The 16,940-nt window shown below is 40.1% G+C and overlaps 1 protein-coding gene across 13 annotated transcripts in view; it reads left to right on the top strand.

The window, feature by feature from the left end:
- Window positions 1-15,609, top strand: part of LOC121712825 (homeobox protein Hox-C4a-like) — a 42,562-nt gene extending 26,953 nt beyond the window's left edge. For 4 of the 13 annotated variants that reach the window (XM_042096863.1, XM_042096862.1, XM_042096864.1 and 1 more), the window contains exons 3-6: window positions 2,187-2,311; window positions 11,446-11,581; window positions 11,825-12,152; window positions 13,786-15,609. In XM_042096863.1, coding sequence (XP_041952797.1) covers window positions 11,906-12,152; window positions 13,786-14,468 — 930 coding nt within the window. In that variant the 5' untranslated portion in view covers window positions 2,187-2,311; window positions 11,446-11,581; window positions 11,825-11,905 and the 3' untranslated portion in view covers window positions 14,469-15,609. The other 9 variants (XM_042096869.1, XM_042096866.1, XM_042096868.1 and 6 more) reach the window with 7 other exon arrangements.
- Window positions 15,610-16,940: the final 1,331 nt, after the last annotated feature.

Raw genomic sequence — 16,940 nt, 5'->3', positions numbered from 1 at the left:
TTTACCCACTTCTTCCTTCGCTGCTTCTCTCCCTTTCTCTCTGTGCTCTTTGCTCACATTCTCCCCTTTTCAGCGAATCCCAATTACAATGGAGCGGAAGCCAAGCGGTCTAGAACTGCTTACACCCGCCAGCAGGTTTTAGAATTGGAGAAGGAATTCCACTATAATCGCTACTTAACACGACGAAGGCGCATCGAGATTGCTCACACCCTGGTTCTCTCCGAACGGCAAATCAAAATTTGGTTTCAGAACCGCAGAATGAAGTGGAAGAAAGACCATAGGCTGCCCAACACCAAAGTCAGATCGTCCTCTTCCACAGGCATATCCAGCGGGTCCAGCACAACCTCTGCAGTCAGCGTTGTTGGAGCAACCTCGGCTCCAAGCACCATGTCAACTACCGATGAACTCTCCGGAACTGACCGTGGCGAGGATATTACAAGGTTATAAAAACAATTTCACGAAGCAGAAAGAAATGACTGATAATTTATAGAATATAATATATTTTGTTTTCGTAGTTAACTTGTGCGTAAAAAGGGATTTCCATGTAGTCCACAATTACATGAAATGCATGTTATCTAGCATGGATCAATGCGAACACCACTGGATTTTTTACGCGATACAGGGTTTAATTTATTTAAAACGGAGGCAAAATGTTTTGTATGAAAATGCTGTTCTGGATGAAGCAGTAAATGGACAATATATCTAAGTATTATTGTGGGCCACAGCCTGCTCACTGCTGCCAAGGTGAAGTGCACAATTGTTCTATTTATTTCATATCTAGGATGGGAGGACATTCCTTTTTGTATTTACATGCTACCGCCGAGAATATAAAACGGTGATCTTGAAAGTAGCTTATTTGTTTATCGGAAAAATATCTGAAATACTGTGTTGCTCAGCGTATAAAAATTTTTAATTATTATTTGGTTATGTGGTGATGTTGTGTTTAGGCTATTAAAGCAGATCATTGTGAGATGCAATAAAATCCAGTTTAGTGTTGTGATAATCATATTGGTCAATAAAACGTGAGTGTCTATTAGTTTAAAAAAATGCTTGAGTGAATATCATCCATGTTTAATTTAGGCCAAATGTCCATTTTGTGAATAAACCTTGACTGATCAAGTACTGAAACCAATGTGTTTGGAAGGTGTGCAGCTCAAATATGGCCATAGTAAGGGTAAATGTAATGTTTAAATAAATATACTAATTAATAATATTGCTCTCCTGGATTGGCCTAGACCACCCCATGTATGGTTCATACAGGCACTGAATGATAGCAAAAGTAAATATCTAGGATGAATTACTTGTTAATGAGAAATTAGCTGTGTCTCTTTTTGCCATAGCAATAGCTAGCCTAGTTGTGGTTCTGTACTGGTCATCACTTTCGCATTCGATTAGAATAAATAGTCTGAGCTCTTCCTTTGAGATCTTATCAGGACTGACTGCAATGGACAGTTCCTAGCTCAATATGAAATTGGACCTTCCTCACAATGTCTTTGAAAATCAATGCCACTTGTAAAAAGGGAGACCTTTTGTTTAAAGATGTATTGTTTTCTATTTTCACTTCTGTCAGACTGTGCAGACGTTGACTTACCATCAGCAAAACCCATCAAGATTTTTGCAAGGATATTAAGCATTGGTAATGCAATTAAAGCCACGTCACTGCATTACGTTACATTAAAAGGGATCGGTTTAGGCTACTGTGTATTCCACAGATCATTTGCTTTTTTGTTCAACACATTTAAATTTTGCGCCTGCAAAGTTTTAGTTGTCAAAGTAATTCTTAATCTAAGACTCTGCCCTTCAAATGCTATTTATGTAGTTGATGAATAAAGCCTGATCTGAAAACAACTCGTGATAAAATATCTTAATAGTACAAGTGAACAGGGGGCATAAGCAACTACCGATGCAAATACAATTTTAGGATAGGCCTATTAATATGATGGTAGTGGAAGCTAGCAGTGGTATGCGGTGCGCCTAATTGTATTTTCTGCAAATCACTGAAAAGAACAATTTCTTGTTTTGAAAGTAGCCTGCACATTTAGCCTAAAAGTAGCATATGCCAACTACATAAAAACCTGTCAATGATGCAGTCTGTAACGTTGTTGTAAATGTATGGAAAGAATTCACATTGTCTGTCGTTAACCATTGGCGTAAATTCTGTTGAAGTATTTGCGTTGTTCTGTTAGGCCTACTCTCACAGCCTTTTAAAAAGTGGCGCTGGTCAGTGTTCCATACGACGTCATGACGTCCTCATCCGGAGTGTGTTATCCAGAGGAATCCATGAACCCCAGTATCCCCAAAGGCTAGAATGGTAGGCTACTCGATGTAAAAGGGTTTGAAAGATTCACATATGCAATATCCCAACGAATCAAATGAACGCAAACACTCGTGATTTTTGCAAGCCAATAAATCATTCTTGTCTGATGCATTCACAATATCTTGGTAGTATTTTGTTTGAGTAAACCATAGCCTACATATAGATGTGTTTTCTCTACTCACATAGCACTAAATATGCTTGAAGATGTACAGCAAATGAATACTGAATTTGATGGATTGTAAACCGGTGTGACTTGAATGAAGATTATACAACGGCCTACTAGGTGGGGGGGCTGAGAAGCACAAAGGGAAGAGGTATTCTAGATCATCAATCACCTACGGCCGGTTGGAGTCAATCGCACTTGAATATTATTAATTGTGTTTGCAGGTATTTTCAGAATACACCATGCATCCATACAACTATTTATCCTGAATCTAGCTTTTAATATTTTCGTCCCAGCAAGTGTAAAAATGAACGTTTGTGCACTAGTTTGACTTGGCCATGACTTTGGAGAGGCGCATAAAAGAAGGCCCCAGTTCAGAGGCCATTATACCAGTGGACAGCAGGGAGAAATGAATGTGCATGCCTAAATCGCAGCATCCCGGTTATTCCTTTAAATGCTGTCGCCACCATGTCGTGAAGCTGAAAAGGTACTTTATTGAAGTTTCGGGTGAGAAGCGAGAAGGCCGAGTTCATTTCGAGGGCACATTTTCTGTTCCATTAAGTTCATTTCAGCCGGGATGGCCGACCTCTCGCACCCCGTGACCTGACTGCATCTCTCAACGTGTAGCTTGCCTTCTGTGCTTGCCCTCATAGATTTCCTTGGGCCCCGCCAGCGCGCTTTCTTTCTTTATAGGCTGTGCAGTTGTATGAATGTGGCTGTGCAGTTAGAACATCTCACTGTGATGCTCTTTTGTTACTCGCTGAAGTGACCTAAGTGTGCGGTGAACTATCGGGCAAATCTCAACAATTGTAAACCCAGCGGTAACCTTGGCCCTTTCCATGTGGGATTGTCGAAGGCCTTAACCTCGGAGACACGAGTGAGTAGTGAGTACAAACACACATTTAATATTTAAATTGCAGTACTGAAGATAATAGATCGCTCCATTAGGAAATATGCTATGCATTATTGGTGTTTTTAATTGTTAATATAATAACCGAAACATTTAGATAACTGAATAATATTTGATGTTCTGTGGCATATTTTCATAAAATAGCCTATTGATGCGTTTGAATGCTGAGTGTTAAGTGTGGCATGGTAGCCATGCTCTAAAACATCTAGATTAGGGCTATTGCTTTGTTGCTTCCTTCCTTGTAACATATATATATTAGTTTCTATTACACGCTATTAGATGGCTGTTTTAATAGTTTGTTGAATTGAAATTGATTTCCCCACTTGTAGGCTACAATGTATCGAAGCAATGCTTTTGTGTATTGTGCATGCCTATATTATGTTACACATATATGGTACATGCAGTTGTCAGCTCCGGTTGTAAAACTTGCCCCGGGGAAGACGTCTTAATAACTTTATGAGCAAACCCCGAAATTCTTCATTTTTGTTGTCTGTGGAACACATAAGGCTAGGCCACACACACACACATTTAACCAATGGATTATGCTCTATAGTCCTATAGTCTACATTCAAATATAACGTCTTTTTAAGTAGGCTTATTCCCATTTTTAAACCCATTTCATTATACAAAATGTCTCAATTTTCTAAGAAATGCATGGCACAAGTTGAAAAAGACTTACAATATTAAACTATTTCAGACATTAAAACTCATGGCCTCATTAGTTTCGAGCTTATATCGTGTTAAACTGTTTGGATAGGTTTGCCTGTGAAGAATTTCATTCTGCATTGCTACACAAGCACGCTTATAGTGTTGCCAATTGAGAGACTATAATGTCATATTTAAATAGTGCAAACTCGTCCACCAAGTCAAGTCAAGTCAAGTCAACTTTATTTCTATAGCACATTTAAAAGATTAAACCTAACAGATAAGAAAACACTGGGTTTTATGGCGCTGAACTTCCTAACTTGAATTTGAAGCCGATCTGACACGAACAGGACAAAAACGTCCTCCATATTCTGGAAACATCAGTCGGATTCAAATGCATCTTCAATTAGTGGAGACCAGAATCAAAACATCATATACACTTTTTATTAATTAATTAGTTAATTAGCTCAGACGTGTTTGTTACACACGGAGAGGCTACATGATCTTAAAATGCGAACTTGTTAAATTAAGAGAACGTCAATAGCTAAGATAAATGCACAGCCAGCTAATTATCAGGGGAAAAATACCCCGCTTAAACATAACGAATACGGAACTCTGCTCCTGACCATTAGCCTACCTTCTTGCAGTGAGTGTCTTCCCTGAAACGTCGGTCTACTTCTCACATTATGTTAACGTCCCTAACCCATTGTGTTCTCCTTAAATTACAAGACGATAAAAAGGGGGTTAGACTTTAAGTCAAAAGGTGTTCTCTTGATCTTGGTATTACACAAACGATTAGCCTAGCCTATACAGAGATGCTGAATTATAATGCGTAGAACGGGGAAGAGCAACTGGTATAACAGAAACTTTGTTAGTATTGGGTATCATACTGCATACAATCTTCATCAGAAAAATATTTTTTTGCTACAAAAAATATCAGGTTGGTGCTGGCCAAATGAAGGCTAGATGACTGTGTGTGGGGGGGACTGACCAGTAGCAAAATGGACATTAGCTTTACATGTTGCGCTTTTTAATATAGGCCTAAAACGTTAGAATTTCATGGTCAAGCCATGACACAACTATTTAGCCATCTTGATGCCATTCAACTGACAAAACTTAACAAAATATGAAGACTTTACAGAGACAGGAAAACTCGAACATGATCCTTAACCTTATAAAGAATATTTCAAGTGTGTGTAGAAATTACAAAACCTTTATTTTCACATTAAGCTAAAGTATAACAGGCTGTCTTCAAACGTCCCTGAAGAAGTCTTAACAATTTGGAGGGTGCTGCTGAAAAGTATCTGTTGAGAGTATTGTGACCAAGTGATCTGTTTAAACTGCTGCTGTGACAGCTGTATAAAAGCCCAGAGTTGAACATGAGGTCACTCCAGTTCCAAGGAGATATTCTCCCACATTGACCACTGTTGAACGAGTGTGTCTGCCCACCTATGCTTAGTGTCTTGCCCACATTGCCATAAAGACTCTAATTCCTACCTTGTAGAGGTGAGGGTGCCTATATGTAAGGGCTAACATCATTTGAATGTATGTGAGTGTGAAAGAAAAAGAAACTGAGTGGTGAGTCCACAATGGCTCAGGCCATCTCCATAGCTATTGTTCTGGGATGTCACCCACTCACCCTTACACTTAGGCTGACCCTTCTCTCCACACCAAATGGTCTCCCTGGCTACCACTGAACTGATGGACTTTCCATGGCAGACAACTAACTGATTGGGAAACACGAGAAACCTCATTGTATATTTAGCAAAACTCTCTTAGTATTTCAATGTATTCTTAAAATATTAAATTTTTATGCTATAGCCTGTGTATTGTTAGTGTTCACAATAGATGATGCTAGCTATGTGAAGAAAGCACTTAGCACTAGCTTGCATCAGCTCACCTGAGGAGGAGTGCTCACAGGGGCCAGCCCTCTACGTGACTGTAAAAAGATTCACTGATCAGGTTATTGTTCTCTGAAAATATGACCTCAGCCCTTGATCATTTTAATTTCGCACTGTATTCAGAGGTTAGGTCAGGAAGCTTCAGGTAACAGTCAAACTTGCTCACCCTTTTTACCATTCAACTGTGATTTTCAATGAAAAACCCATTCATGTACAATAATTGAGTGTTGTATTGGCAATGACTTCCATAATGACAATCCATAATGTTTTGAAATTCGCTATGAAGATTTTTCTCAATCAGTGTTTAGTTTGTAGTCTGTAATCATCATCCCATTTTGAACTAGGTGTTTACTGTACAATCTGGCACTACAGATCTATAGATAGCATACCATGTACATTAGGAGAGGCTGCATGAATCCCCTGTATATTGCATGTGACGCTTTAATGATATGGGTTAGCTTAGCTCCTGTTTTAGCAGTCCAGGATCATTTCTGTAGAAACCTTTTCTGGGAGGAGGTGGGGAGGTATGGCCAGTCTTGGTGTGAGAGGTGTTTGCTGGCTTTTTGGTCAGACAGGCTAAGTGGTTCATGCTGAAATCCTATAACAATGATGACCATGTTCTGATGGTTGCTATCTGGTGAAATCAAGGGTAAGGGTGCATTATTAACAAACAGTGTGGCCTCTGGAATAAGTGATTTGTGATGGAGACACATTAATGAGACACACATGTGACCATTAATGACTGGTGGACTATTTTTTTAACAAGTAAAGCAGAAGAAGGTAGATATATTAGACTTTTAAAGTCTCTCTCATTTCATTCCTTCTCTGTTTCTTCTCTCTTTATCACCCACTGATAAACTAAAAACAGTATATCAATTTTAAATGGGTGGACACTACCGGACATAATCTTTCAGGGAAGACCCTCATCTGTAGTCTCCAGAATGCTCTCAGCGGTCATTAAAGGTTCCATGTTTGGAACAAGATGGAAGAATCCTCCAGATTGATCAATTGAAAGATCCCTTGGTGCCTAACATGCCTAACATGCCTAACATGCCTAACACTACTCCCGAGGCATAGCAACGCTTCAACAGTAATATGCTATAAACTCCAAATTTCACTGCAAAACAAGTCTGAAATGCACTTAAAATATCTAAAATGCAAAATAATGATTGAACAGATAATTAATCAAAAGATCACACTTTGTACCATTGTGACTTGGTTAAAGCTTAGAAAACGTTTTGGTTTCTTGAGAGAAAGGCCTCCAGGGCCCGTTGGCCTCTGTGTTGACATGAGTGTGAGGGGCTATTGTCCTCTTCTCCATGGTGTCTGCTCTCCCGTCGGAGCCAGTATGAGGTCATGTCGAGGTCGTAAGGCATGATGCAGAACCTAAATGATTCATTTAAACTTTTGAATCTCGAAGGAAAACGAGTATGGAGACATTTTAGAATATACCAACTATATGTATGCCTACATAATTAATTAAGTCTATTCAGCATTCACTCTAATTATATAGGTAAACGTTTCTGATATTCGGAGTACTGAGGTTGTTGTAGGCTAGGCTGTGTTTTCTTTGCAGAGGCCAGGCAGACATCTTTATTATGCGCATAATACAGCATTGCATTGGTAGGATTTTTTTCAAAATAAAAGTTGAAAACAACAATACGTCTGCCAAACATTTTCGGCAAATTTACGACTGCTGTGTGGAGCTTTATATGCATTTGGCAAGCAAGATGGGTTGTGTAGCCTACAATTTCATCTCACAAACATGCAAATTATAAACAGATGTGCTAGGCCTATATGTTGTTATTTACCTATCCTAATTTATGTGAAAATCGGAGTGAAATTAAGTATGTTCCTTCACATCAACATATAGTGGAGACACCATGGAGACAACTTGAAACTTGGTGGTGTTATGACATCACCTGTCCTCCCTTTAGTTACAGTGTGAGGGGCACTCCACAGATCTGAGCGCTTTAATTTAACTCTGCATTGTTTACAGCGATACAGGACACATCTGCAATAAATCTTCCGGTTGGTCTACCGAGACAGGCCCATTTGTATGCATCGTTATAACCGAAAACATCCTCTACCCATTAACATTCTTTCCTAGAGTCTCTCTCTCTCCCACTCTATCCACCTCCTTATCTCTTTTCATGCTCAACACTGGAGCATGGAAAACAGATCGTTAATGCCTTTGTTCAAGAGCAGTCTGCACCAGTCTGGCATAGCTACAGAGTGTTTTTGAAAGAGGGACGTTATAGTGTTGCATGCAGTTATGTCAAGGCAGCAGCAGTCCACATGATGTCAACATGGACAGATTGAGAATAGGATTTCAATAAAATGTGAATGTGAATTCCATCATAATGTTGCTCGTTATGGCTTTATAAACGTACGTTACCCTTGCCTTAACATTGCAAAAGAAAGAGGCCACAAAATAAGGAAAACAAATACAAAAACAATACAACGTGCATTCGCACCATCTTGTTCTAATGTAGGTTTATTTATTCTGGAAACAGGTGCATAATTTTCTGTTTTTTTCCTTTGCCTTAATTTTCATCCATTGCTGGTCAGACATGGAACGATTCTGCTTTGTGCAGCTGTTTGTGTCGGCAACCACAAGAGCGCAGAAGGTAAGGAGGAATTATAAAAGGCTTGACACCAAGAGAGACCGGCGCGCTTTTGTGAGAGAAAGAAAAATGATTTATTGCCAGCAACGTGGTTCAAACAGAGTTCACGGAGAATTGTAGTATACTCACGGAGGCGCTGAGTTATGGTCTTGCTGAGCTAGTACATCAAAGATTGCTGCTCAAATGCAGCGAATGTGCTCAACCATGTGAGACACAAGAGACAAACTAAACTTATTTTGAGATTTCTACTGTCAAAGCGATGTAAGAAGCACACCATTTGATTCTTTCGAAACACTGCATAACAACGTCTGTAATAAGATTTCACTTTCGCGTAATCTATACCATTTTTATAGCCTATATACACTGCTGCGTCTGCCGGATTGCAGATAACTAGTAAGCTGTTGTCCCCTTGAAGTCTAATTAATTTTTACACCGGAAAAATGCTGTCCCCATGTAATTTAATCAAGATTTCATTCCGATTTATAATTGCGCAACAAATGCTGTTTGGCCCTTTTTCATGGTCTTTAGGCTAGTGTATATGCCTTTAACTGCCTTTAACTACTAATTTTAACTGAATTTACCAAACATAGGGTTAAAAGAATAAAATAATACGATGCAGCCTATTTAGACAACACCAATTACAATGGCAGGTAACTTTGGCATCGTTTTTTCATGTGCTATTTTTTAAAATGTTGCAGAGTGAATCTACTTGCATGAAATCCACACTTCTGTGTAGTAATATTTCATGTTAATGGCGTTGCAGCTTGTCTGAGTTTGGACTTGTAATATGCATGCTGAATGCTTCTATGTGACAAGCCTTTTGACAGCAATTCACTGAGCTCTGGATAACAAATCGTTCCTAAAACAAGATTGATTTTAGTGGTGCAATTGAAGAAGATAAGGGCAAGACCGCCTTCTTGATACTCTTCCTTAATGGATGTATTATAAAATGTGTGCAACTTTGTGACTGAAGCGACAAAGTATTTTTGGGTTTTTTTTGTTTGTTTGTTTGTTTGTTTTTGGAGGGGGCAGATTGCTTAGCCTATTGGTCTGATTCACCTCCTGGTAACTCGACATTTGAGTTTGATAATCTGCGAAATTAAATTAGTTGGAAAGCCTTTCTGTTCACTAGAAAAACGACATTTTATATCAAGGCTGACTATGATTTAGAGTTAGCTAGGCCTACTGGTAACGTAACCTACTGTGCTTCTGGCTGATGCAGTTAAGTTATTGGTCAGGCCATGTTACTGGATCTCTCCTCACTGCACTTCAGAAGATCTGTGTTACTGACTGAAAGGGACCAGAAGCCTATTGGCGGCAACTCTGAAGAGTGGCTTTCGTGGCACACTTGGAACAGTAGGGTTGACTATGCATCCAGAACGCGCATCGCCCATTCATAAGCCTATATTGAGAATGGACTATTTTCGATATGTGTACAAAATGTCAAATGAAATTATCGTAAAGTCAAAAGCGACTACTGGGTCTGCATGTGTTTATTCTCAGCAGCAACAATTAACAGTTAAAATGAACACAAACGGGTGTTCATAGACTAGTTATAGGCCATCTTGTGAAGCTGGACCAAATAATAAATATCATGCATGCCTTTATGCTTTCATGTTTATTTATCAACAAAAACGTTAAAGTAATAATGTCAAATCTTAAAGACCGCTAACCTATGCATTAGGCTACTAGCTTAGCTGTCTGAGCTTTATACCAGCCTGTCTTATTGAGGGCAATAAATGCAAAGCTAGGGCAACTTACTTCTGTGAGGGCTAGGTGAGGCGAGATCACCTTTTACAAAATACAGACTATAGGCTACTAATAGCATTTTAAACAGCCTATGAGGTCAACAAGTTCCTTTAGGTCAGCTTCATAAGAGACAGATTGGCCTATAGGCTAAACATTTCCATTTCAAGAAATCGTTTGTTTTTCCTAAGCACTGTACAGTTCCGGCTTTCTTTGTTCTTCGGGACATCGATGTATTATGACGTTCATTTTTCAGTCGATAACATGACTCGAAACAAAATAAGAAGTGGTACAGTTCAAGGTTGAGATGCATAGACTATCACTGTGCAGAAAGGCAGTTGCATATGCTATGTCACTAGTCGGTAGCAACATAGTTTAGTTTGTGCAAGAGTGAATTCTATTGTAAGGTTCTCCGTCTTTGTGTCGCAATGAGTGTCAAAACGCCTTTGTTTTGACCCCTCCCATTTATGCAATTGAAGTCGATTGCCTTCAGGTAAAAGGTGCACTTTCCCGCAATACGTGACAAGTAGGCTCTACGAGGGTTGTTCTGTCATGTTTATTGAATACACTTTCAATATAATAATGAAATAAACAGTTTATTATAGCATATGTCACACAGTCACAAAGACCGATGTAAAAAAACTCAGGCCACATATAAAACATTTATTAAGGAATAAACATGATGGGAGACCATAATAAACTTCATTTGCTATGAATATATGTAGGAAAATGACAAGAGATTATCGAAAGGACGGCAAAGATTACTCGAGTTAAATAACATGGCAAGTTTTTCCCAGTCCACCCGGGCTAAATTGTTTAATGGAACCTACCACATATAAAAGCCGGTCGATGTTACTTTTCAGGTCCGGAGATGTCGTTGTGACTTCACTTAAAATTGGCACACAGGCTAAATCTAATGAAGTTCTGAAATGAAAGCACAACATCCACCGATGATTGTCGTAATACGTAGATATCACTTATCGTTGCCTAATCATTACTGTAGGGTACGCGGTTCATCTCTCGTCTCCAACTGCCAGTCATACAATACAAGCCCCTCTTCTCGACCCTTTAAAAACATAGCCTACATACTTCTTTGTCTCACCATGGATACAATGTTTTGTTTTATTTTTCTTCAGAGTCATGTGAGGAATACAAAACTGCCTGGTATGCCGGGAAAGACTCTTTGTCCGACTCCAAGTTGTCGGACAGCTGACAACTCAAGCATCATTTGCCTCGTGCTGCCATTGGAGGAAACTTCCACGTGACATAAAGGTTTACTCATGTTCTCATCGTATGAATTAGCTTTAACAGTTATTTTTTCTGCCCTTTCCCCCCTAGCGATAAAGATAAAATTATATTTGCAGAAATTAAAGGAATTAGACAGGAATTAGACCCACTACAGGACATTCCAACATTATCAAAATGTTTACAGTTAAATTGAATACTGATCAAACTGATTTCCATCAACTCGGCACTTGTTTAGCTAATCATAAATCTTATTCCTGTCATCTACAGGATGGAAGTTATGCGCAAGTGTTTGGCGGTGATCTGGAACACAGCGCGGGACATAGCGGAGGCCATATCCCGGAACTACCGATGCGCACTGACTTTTCTCAAACAAGCGCTAATCTTGGTGATGTCAGCCGTATCTCAAGTGAGATTCACGCTCACTGGAGCTCCCAGGGCCCCACGGACAGAGGTCCAAGCGTTGCAGGAGATGCATGCTCGAGCCAGAGTGTTGAGTTTTACCCTCACTGGCTTTCAACGGAGCACATATACCCTTGGATGAAAGAGATGCGACCGACCCACAATCAGAAGGTGGTTCACTCTACTTCAAAAACAGGTGAGACAAGTTACAATGTGTCAATCACCGTTGACTCTACAGCCAGTAATGACAACGATACGATTAGTATAAGAGAATGACAAGTGAGCAATGAAGAGAATGTGAAGTGAGCAATGAAGTGAAGTTCTTTGAAGAAGATTTGTTTGTTTCTTGACGGGACCCTGACGTTTAACACCGCTTTAGTGACTAGTAAACGTCAAGCAGCGACAAAGCCTTATTGTATAATATTATTCGATTCTGATCATGGGGCAAGTCTATCAGATCACCTCATGACCACAAGTCTACTCAGGTAACAGAACATCCATCTAAGCATGGGTCATTAATATGGCTAAGCCCACTAGAATGTTGAGTTTAGTTGGATGCAGTCAGGTGTAACACTTGATATGGATCAATATGCTATTTTAGAATCATGTATTCATGATTGTCATCTCTTTTTCCTGAGGTTAGTGGTATAGGTCAAGAGATCAGCTCTGGACTAATGTGCATCAAAACAATTTGGACTGAAATACAGAAGTATTTTTGCAGTTCAGGAGTGTGAATGATGAAATGCAGCAGAAACCTTTTCTTGCTGAGTTGAATTGTAGTAAATCCTTAAGTTATGAGGCTCTTAGTGCCATCTATAGAGACTGTGAGGTAAAACAGTATACATTCCATGACCTGACTTCAGAACTCTTGAGTACTTAAGTTACTTGATCGGATGATGCTAAGTTTCTTAAATGATGTGCACACATTTTGGCACATGGTGATTGAGTCACTATCTGTACATTTGTACTTTGCACCTCTCGATTTAATGGCCTTTGTCTTTAACCACAGAGCAGAGAAGTAATTAAAACGTAATGGACTCCCAGTAGGACAGACTTTCAAATGAGCACAATGTCTAATATTCTACACTATAATGCCTATTTCTCTAAAATGGTTAGAATCCAGACTATCTAGGATTTTGATTTCATACATAACATCATTAAATATGTAGAAATTGCTAAGTGAATATTAAGTCTCCTTGACATGAAAATGAAACCATTTATGCATTGTGGATTCAGAAAGACTTTACATTATGAACCAATGGCGAACATTTTAAAATACTGCATGATTTAAGAGAAGAATTAAGGTGTAAATTGCCCAGGAGGAGTCAAGTGAAGTGAAGCCAGACTATAGTTGTACTTACATTTTGAAGTGAAATGATAAAATGATAAACTGCTTGCATTTGCTGTATGGGCAGCTAAGACGAATGGTACAGAGCGGTATAGCAGTCTCCTAGTTTAAACCATTTAAAATTGGGTGCCGTGCACTCAGACACCCAGTCGATTCTTCATAACCCATTTAGAATGCAGCCACAGAGGCAAATGGGTTGCAGGCCAGTTACTCTGCTGAATAGGGGTCGCTCTGAGGATAGGACACTGAGCAAAATATCTTTGAATTCACAAAGAAATGTGACTGACTTCTTAAGAAGAACCCCATGAAGAAAGCTGCCAGCAAATACTGTTTTTAAACATCAAACATGAAGTAAGAATTATTCCTGTCTCCTTGTCAGTATTGACACGGAAACCTTTCTTTGTGAGAGAAAACAAGATATCTCTAGGCCAGGCAAAGTGATTTGACGAAGACACTGATGATCTGTCATGTCACTCCACAGGTGAAGCAGGTGGTGGTTCTGATGGAGCCCATCTCCCGGTGACGGGCAGGATTGGCGGCTTCAAGGGGAATAGCAAGCGAGCGCGCACAGCCTTCACCAGCTCACAGCTGCTGGAGCTGGAGAAGGAGTTCCACTTCAGCGCATACCTGTGTCGCCCGCGGCGACTGGAGATGGCGTCTCTACTGAAGCTCAGCGACCGGCAGATTAAGATCTGGTTTCAGAACCGTCGCATGAAGTGCAAGAAGGACCACAGGGAACGGGTGATGGCGATGGGACGAGTGAATGCCTCTGCAGCAGACATGTGTCATCGCAGCCCAGCTGGACCCCCATCTCCACCTCCATACAGAAGCATTAACACCTGTCAGCAAGGTGACATCTCTTTACCACCCCACACATACCTGCTCTGTGCGATACCTGATCACACAGCAAGGCTAAGCACTGGCTATTATATGCCTACGGCAACCAATTCTGATAAACCCAAAGGCATTAGACATGACGGCAAAGGAAAGCCTAGGGACTTGGCCATCTCCCAGCCCATTTGCACTGTTCTGGACCCTGAACTGGATCTTTCTACAGCATTTGGACTTGTTGGGTCACCTTCTGCCTTAGAGGGTGACGACAGCACACACCATCACCAGGGTCAAGGGCTCTCTCTGACCTCCCATACGCTCACACACCTGTAGTCACACACCTGCGCAGCCGCCTCTGTGCGCCGGGGCACATGCGTCCGTCAGGTCCCAGTCAACAGCACTAACTCTCCCTGACGTAGCGCCCAGTCGGCGGCTTCACACTACTACGAGAACTTGTCCTCTCCAGCTGCCAGGTCTGTAGTGGGGAGCCAGGATTTGTGGTGGTGAGCATGGTGATTTAGAGGGAATTGTTAACTTTAATGAACTCCATACATGTGTGGTGTTCCTGGGGAGGGTGCCGAGAGCAGCCCCCTCTCTCGTTATCAGTGTGTGAATGGGAGGTTCTGGCTGTGGACAATCTTGCCTCTCTCTGATATATTGCTCTTGGCTTGTTGTGTGTGGATCCCGGCCAACTTCCATGTTTTTGTCTGTGCAACTCAGAAACAAAATGTGTTATGAAAGGGAGGCCTTAATAACAGCATTGTTGTCCTCTTAAGATTTACATTAACTTTTGTCTGAGATTAAAGTTTAATTGCAGGGTGTGCATGTTTCAGTGCTTTGAAGTAATCCATCACAAATCATCTTCAGTATGGTATATGTAAAGGGTGAGAAAAGCCAACAAATCTTTTGACTCCTTTTAACATATTTTCTAAGAGCACTGTTACTCTTAGACAGTCTTAGTCACTGTTGCTATGAGCTGACTGGTACATGTGCGTTCTCACTTACTGCTAGGTATGAATTTGGTATGATTAACCACAAGATCTAAGTTGAACTGAAAAAGAGCAAATTGAATGAACTGAAATGTTCTCCCTTGTGCTTCATATGTACACTGGGAAAGAGATTGGTCTCATTGTACTCTATGGGTATTTGTATATTATCAAGTCAACTTCTGATAACTACAGCCATTATTATTGCCCCACTGACATTGACAGAAGTGCATGTTGAATGTATGTGCTCTAGTTAATGCATTTCACCGGGATTGTGGAAAGCTTAATATACCATGTTTTATGGAAGGGAAATTAAAATCTCTCAAGCAATATTTTTACCAGAATATGGGGATGATTCTGCATGTGTATATGTTCCATGGTTTTGTCATTCAAGAATACAAATATTTTCTTTGAAGGATAATTGAGAAATGTACATGAGATTTGGTTATGGTGATTCATTTTGTCTAATAAAATGATGGTGGGTCTTGAAAAAATAATTAGTTTGTTTTTCTTTTTGTTTGGTGATATATTTGAACACTATTCAATGAATCATGTAGTGCTTGCAGAATGGAACATAAACACAGACATGTTAGTTAAGCTAGTCTCACAATAAACCTATTAAACTAACAAACAATTACCTGGAAATCCAAAGAAAGGGAAGGTAAACTGTTTTTTTACAGAGCTAGCACCATTGTACTTTGTATTCTTACAACATAATCTGTGCATACATGTCTCCCCACCTCCCCCACCTCCTTTTCCTCCTCCATTAATCATCAAGACAAGGCAGTCTCTCCAGCGCTCCAAGCACGGCTCTCCAACCCGCTGGGTGAGATGACAAGAGCACTGCCAAGACACTCCTCTAGCCCTCCACAGCCTTCTCATCTCATAGAGTCAAGCGCAGCACATACAAGTCAGGACGAGCAGGTTTGGATTGCTCATCCTTCTCTGCACAGCCCCATTGTCTTCTCCCGCCCCCACATAGCGCTCTGTTAGTATGGCATACTCAGTGCTGGCAATGTGGCCATGCGGGCTGTTATCCAGGCTTATTAATTCAATTTAATTAGTATGTCATCTCGTGTCATTTTATATACTAGCTAGCAGATAGACATTTTCCCCATTAAGAAGTTGCAAATTTATTTTCATTTTCAAATTATCTGATTAATTAATGTCATTCCAAAGAGCTCAATAATGATGCCTGAAATCATTGGACAAAGGAATGATTGATGCTGTTGAGCAAGTAAAAAAACAAATGGCTATGGATTATTTACTATAAATGATCACGAGTGGAATAGCACCAGGAGCATCAATTAAGCAAAGTCTGTGGCATGGCCTTTTTAATAAAACCAATTAATTGGGAAACTGATAGTCTTTCAGCCAATAAAGATTGGTAGAGAAAATCAAGTGATCTGCTTCACCAGAATGATTAGCAATCTACTGAAATCAGAAGGTCTCCTTGAAGACCATGTTCTTCTGTTTTCATTTCATTTTCAAATGATGGGTTCATAAAACAATAACGCAATACACCCCCAGTCAATGATCACAACTAAAAACATGTCACTGAAAATCAAGATGATATGATTTTGGAAATGTGGCTTTGTGTATCATTAATAAACAAATTGGTATGGATCCTAAGATGGGCCAAACTTGTCAATCCTGACCTCAAAAGTTGAATTGTACCGTGGTGTTCCGTGTGTGTAATTAAACCTCTGTCCCCTCGTTTCTGCTGCGTGGCTGCTGTATTCTCCGCCAGTGAAAAGCACGCCCGGCTGCTGCTCTGTAGTACAAGCGAATCATCATCCATCACAGCATGGCTGTGTTC

Source organism: Alosa sapidissima, chromosome 7, assembly GCF_018492685.1.
Source record: "Alosa sapidissima isolate fAloSap1 chromosome 7, fAloSap1.pri, whole genome shotgun sequence".
Classification (NCBI taxonomy): Eukaryota; Metazoa; Chordata; class Actinopteri; order Clupeiformes; family Clupeidae; genus Alosa; species Alosa sapidissima.
The sequence above is the reverse complement of the archived record's forward strand: the minus strand, read 5'-3'. Positions and strand labels throughout refer to the sequence as shown.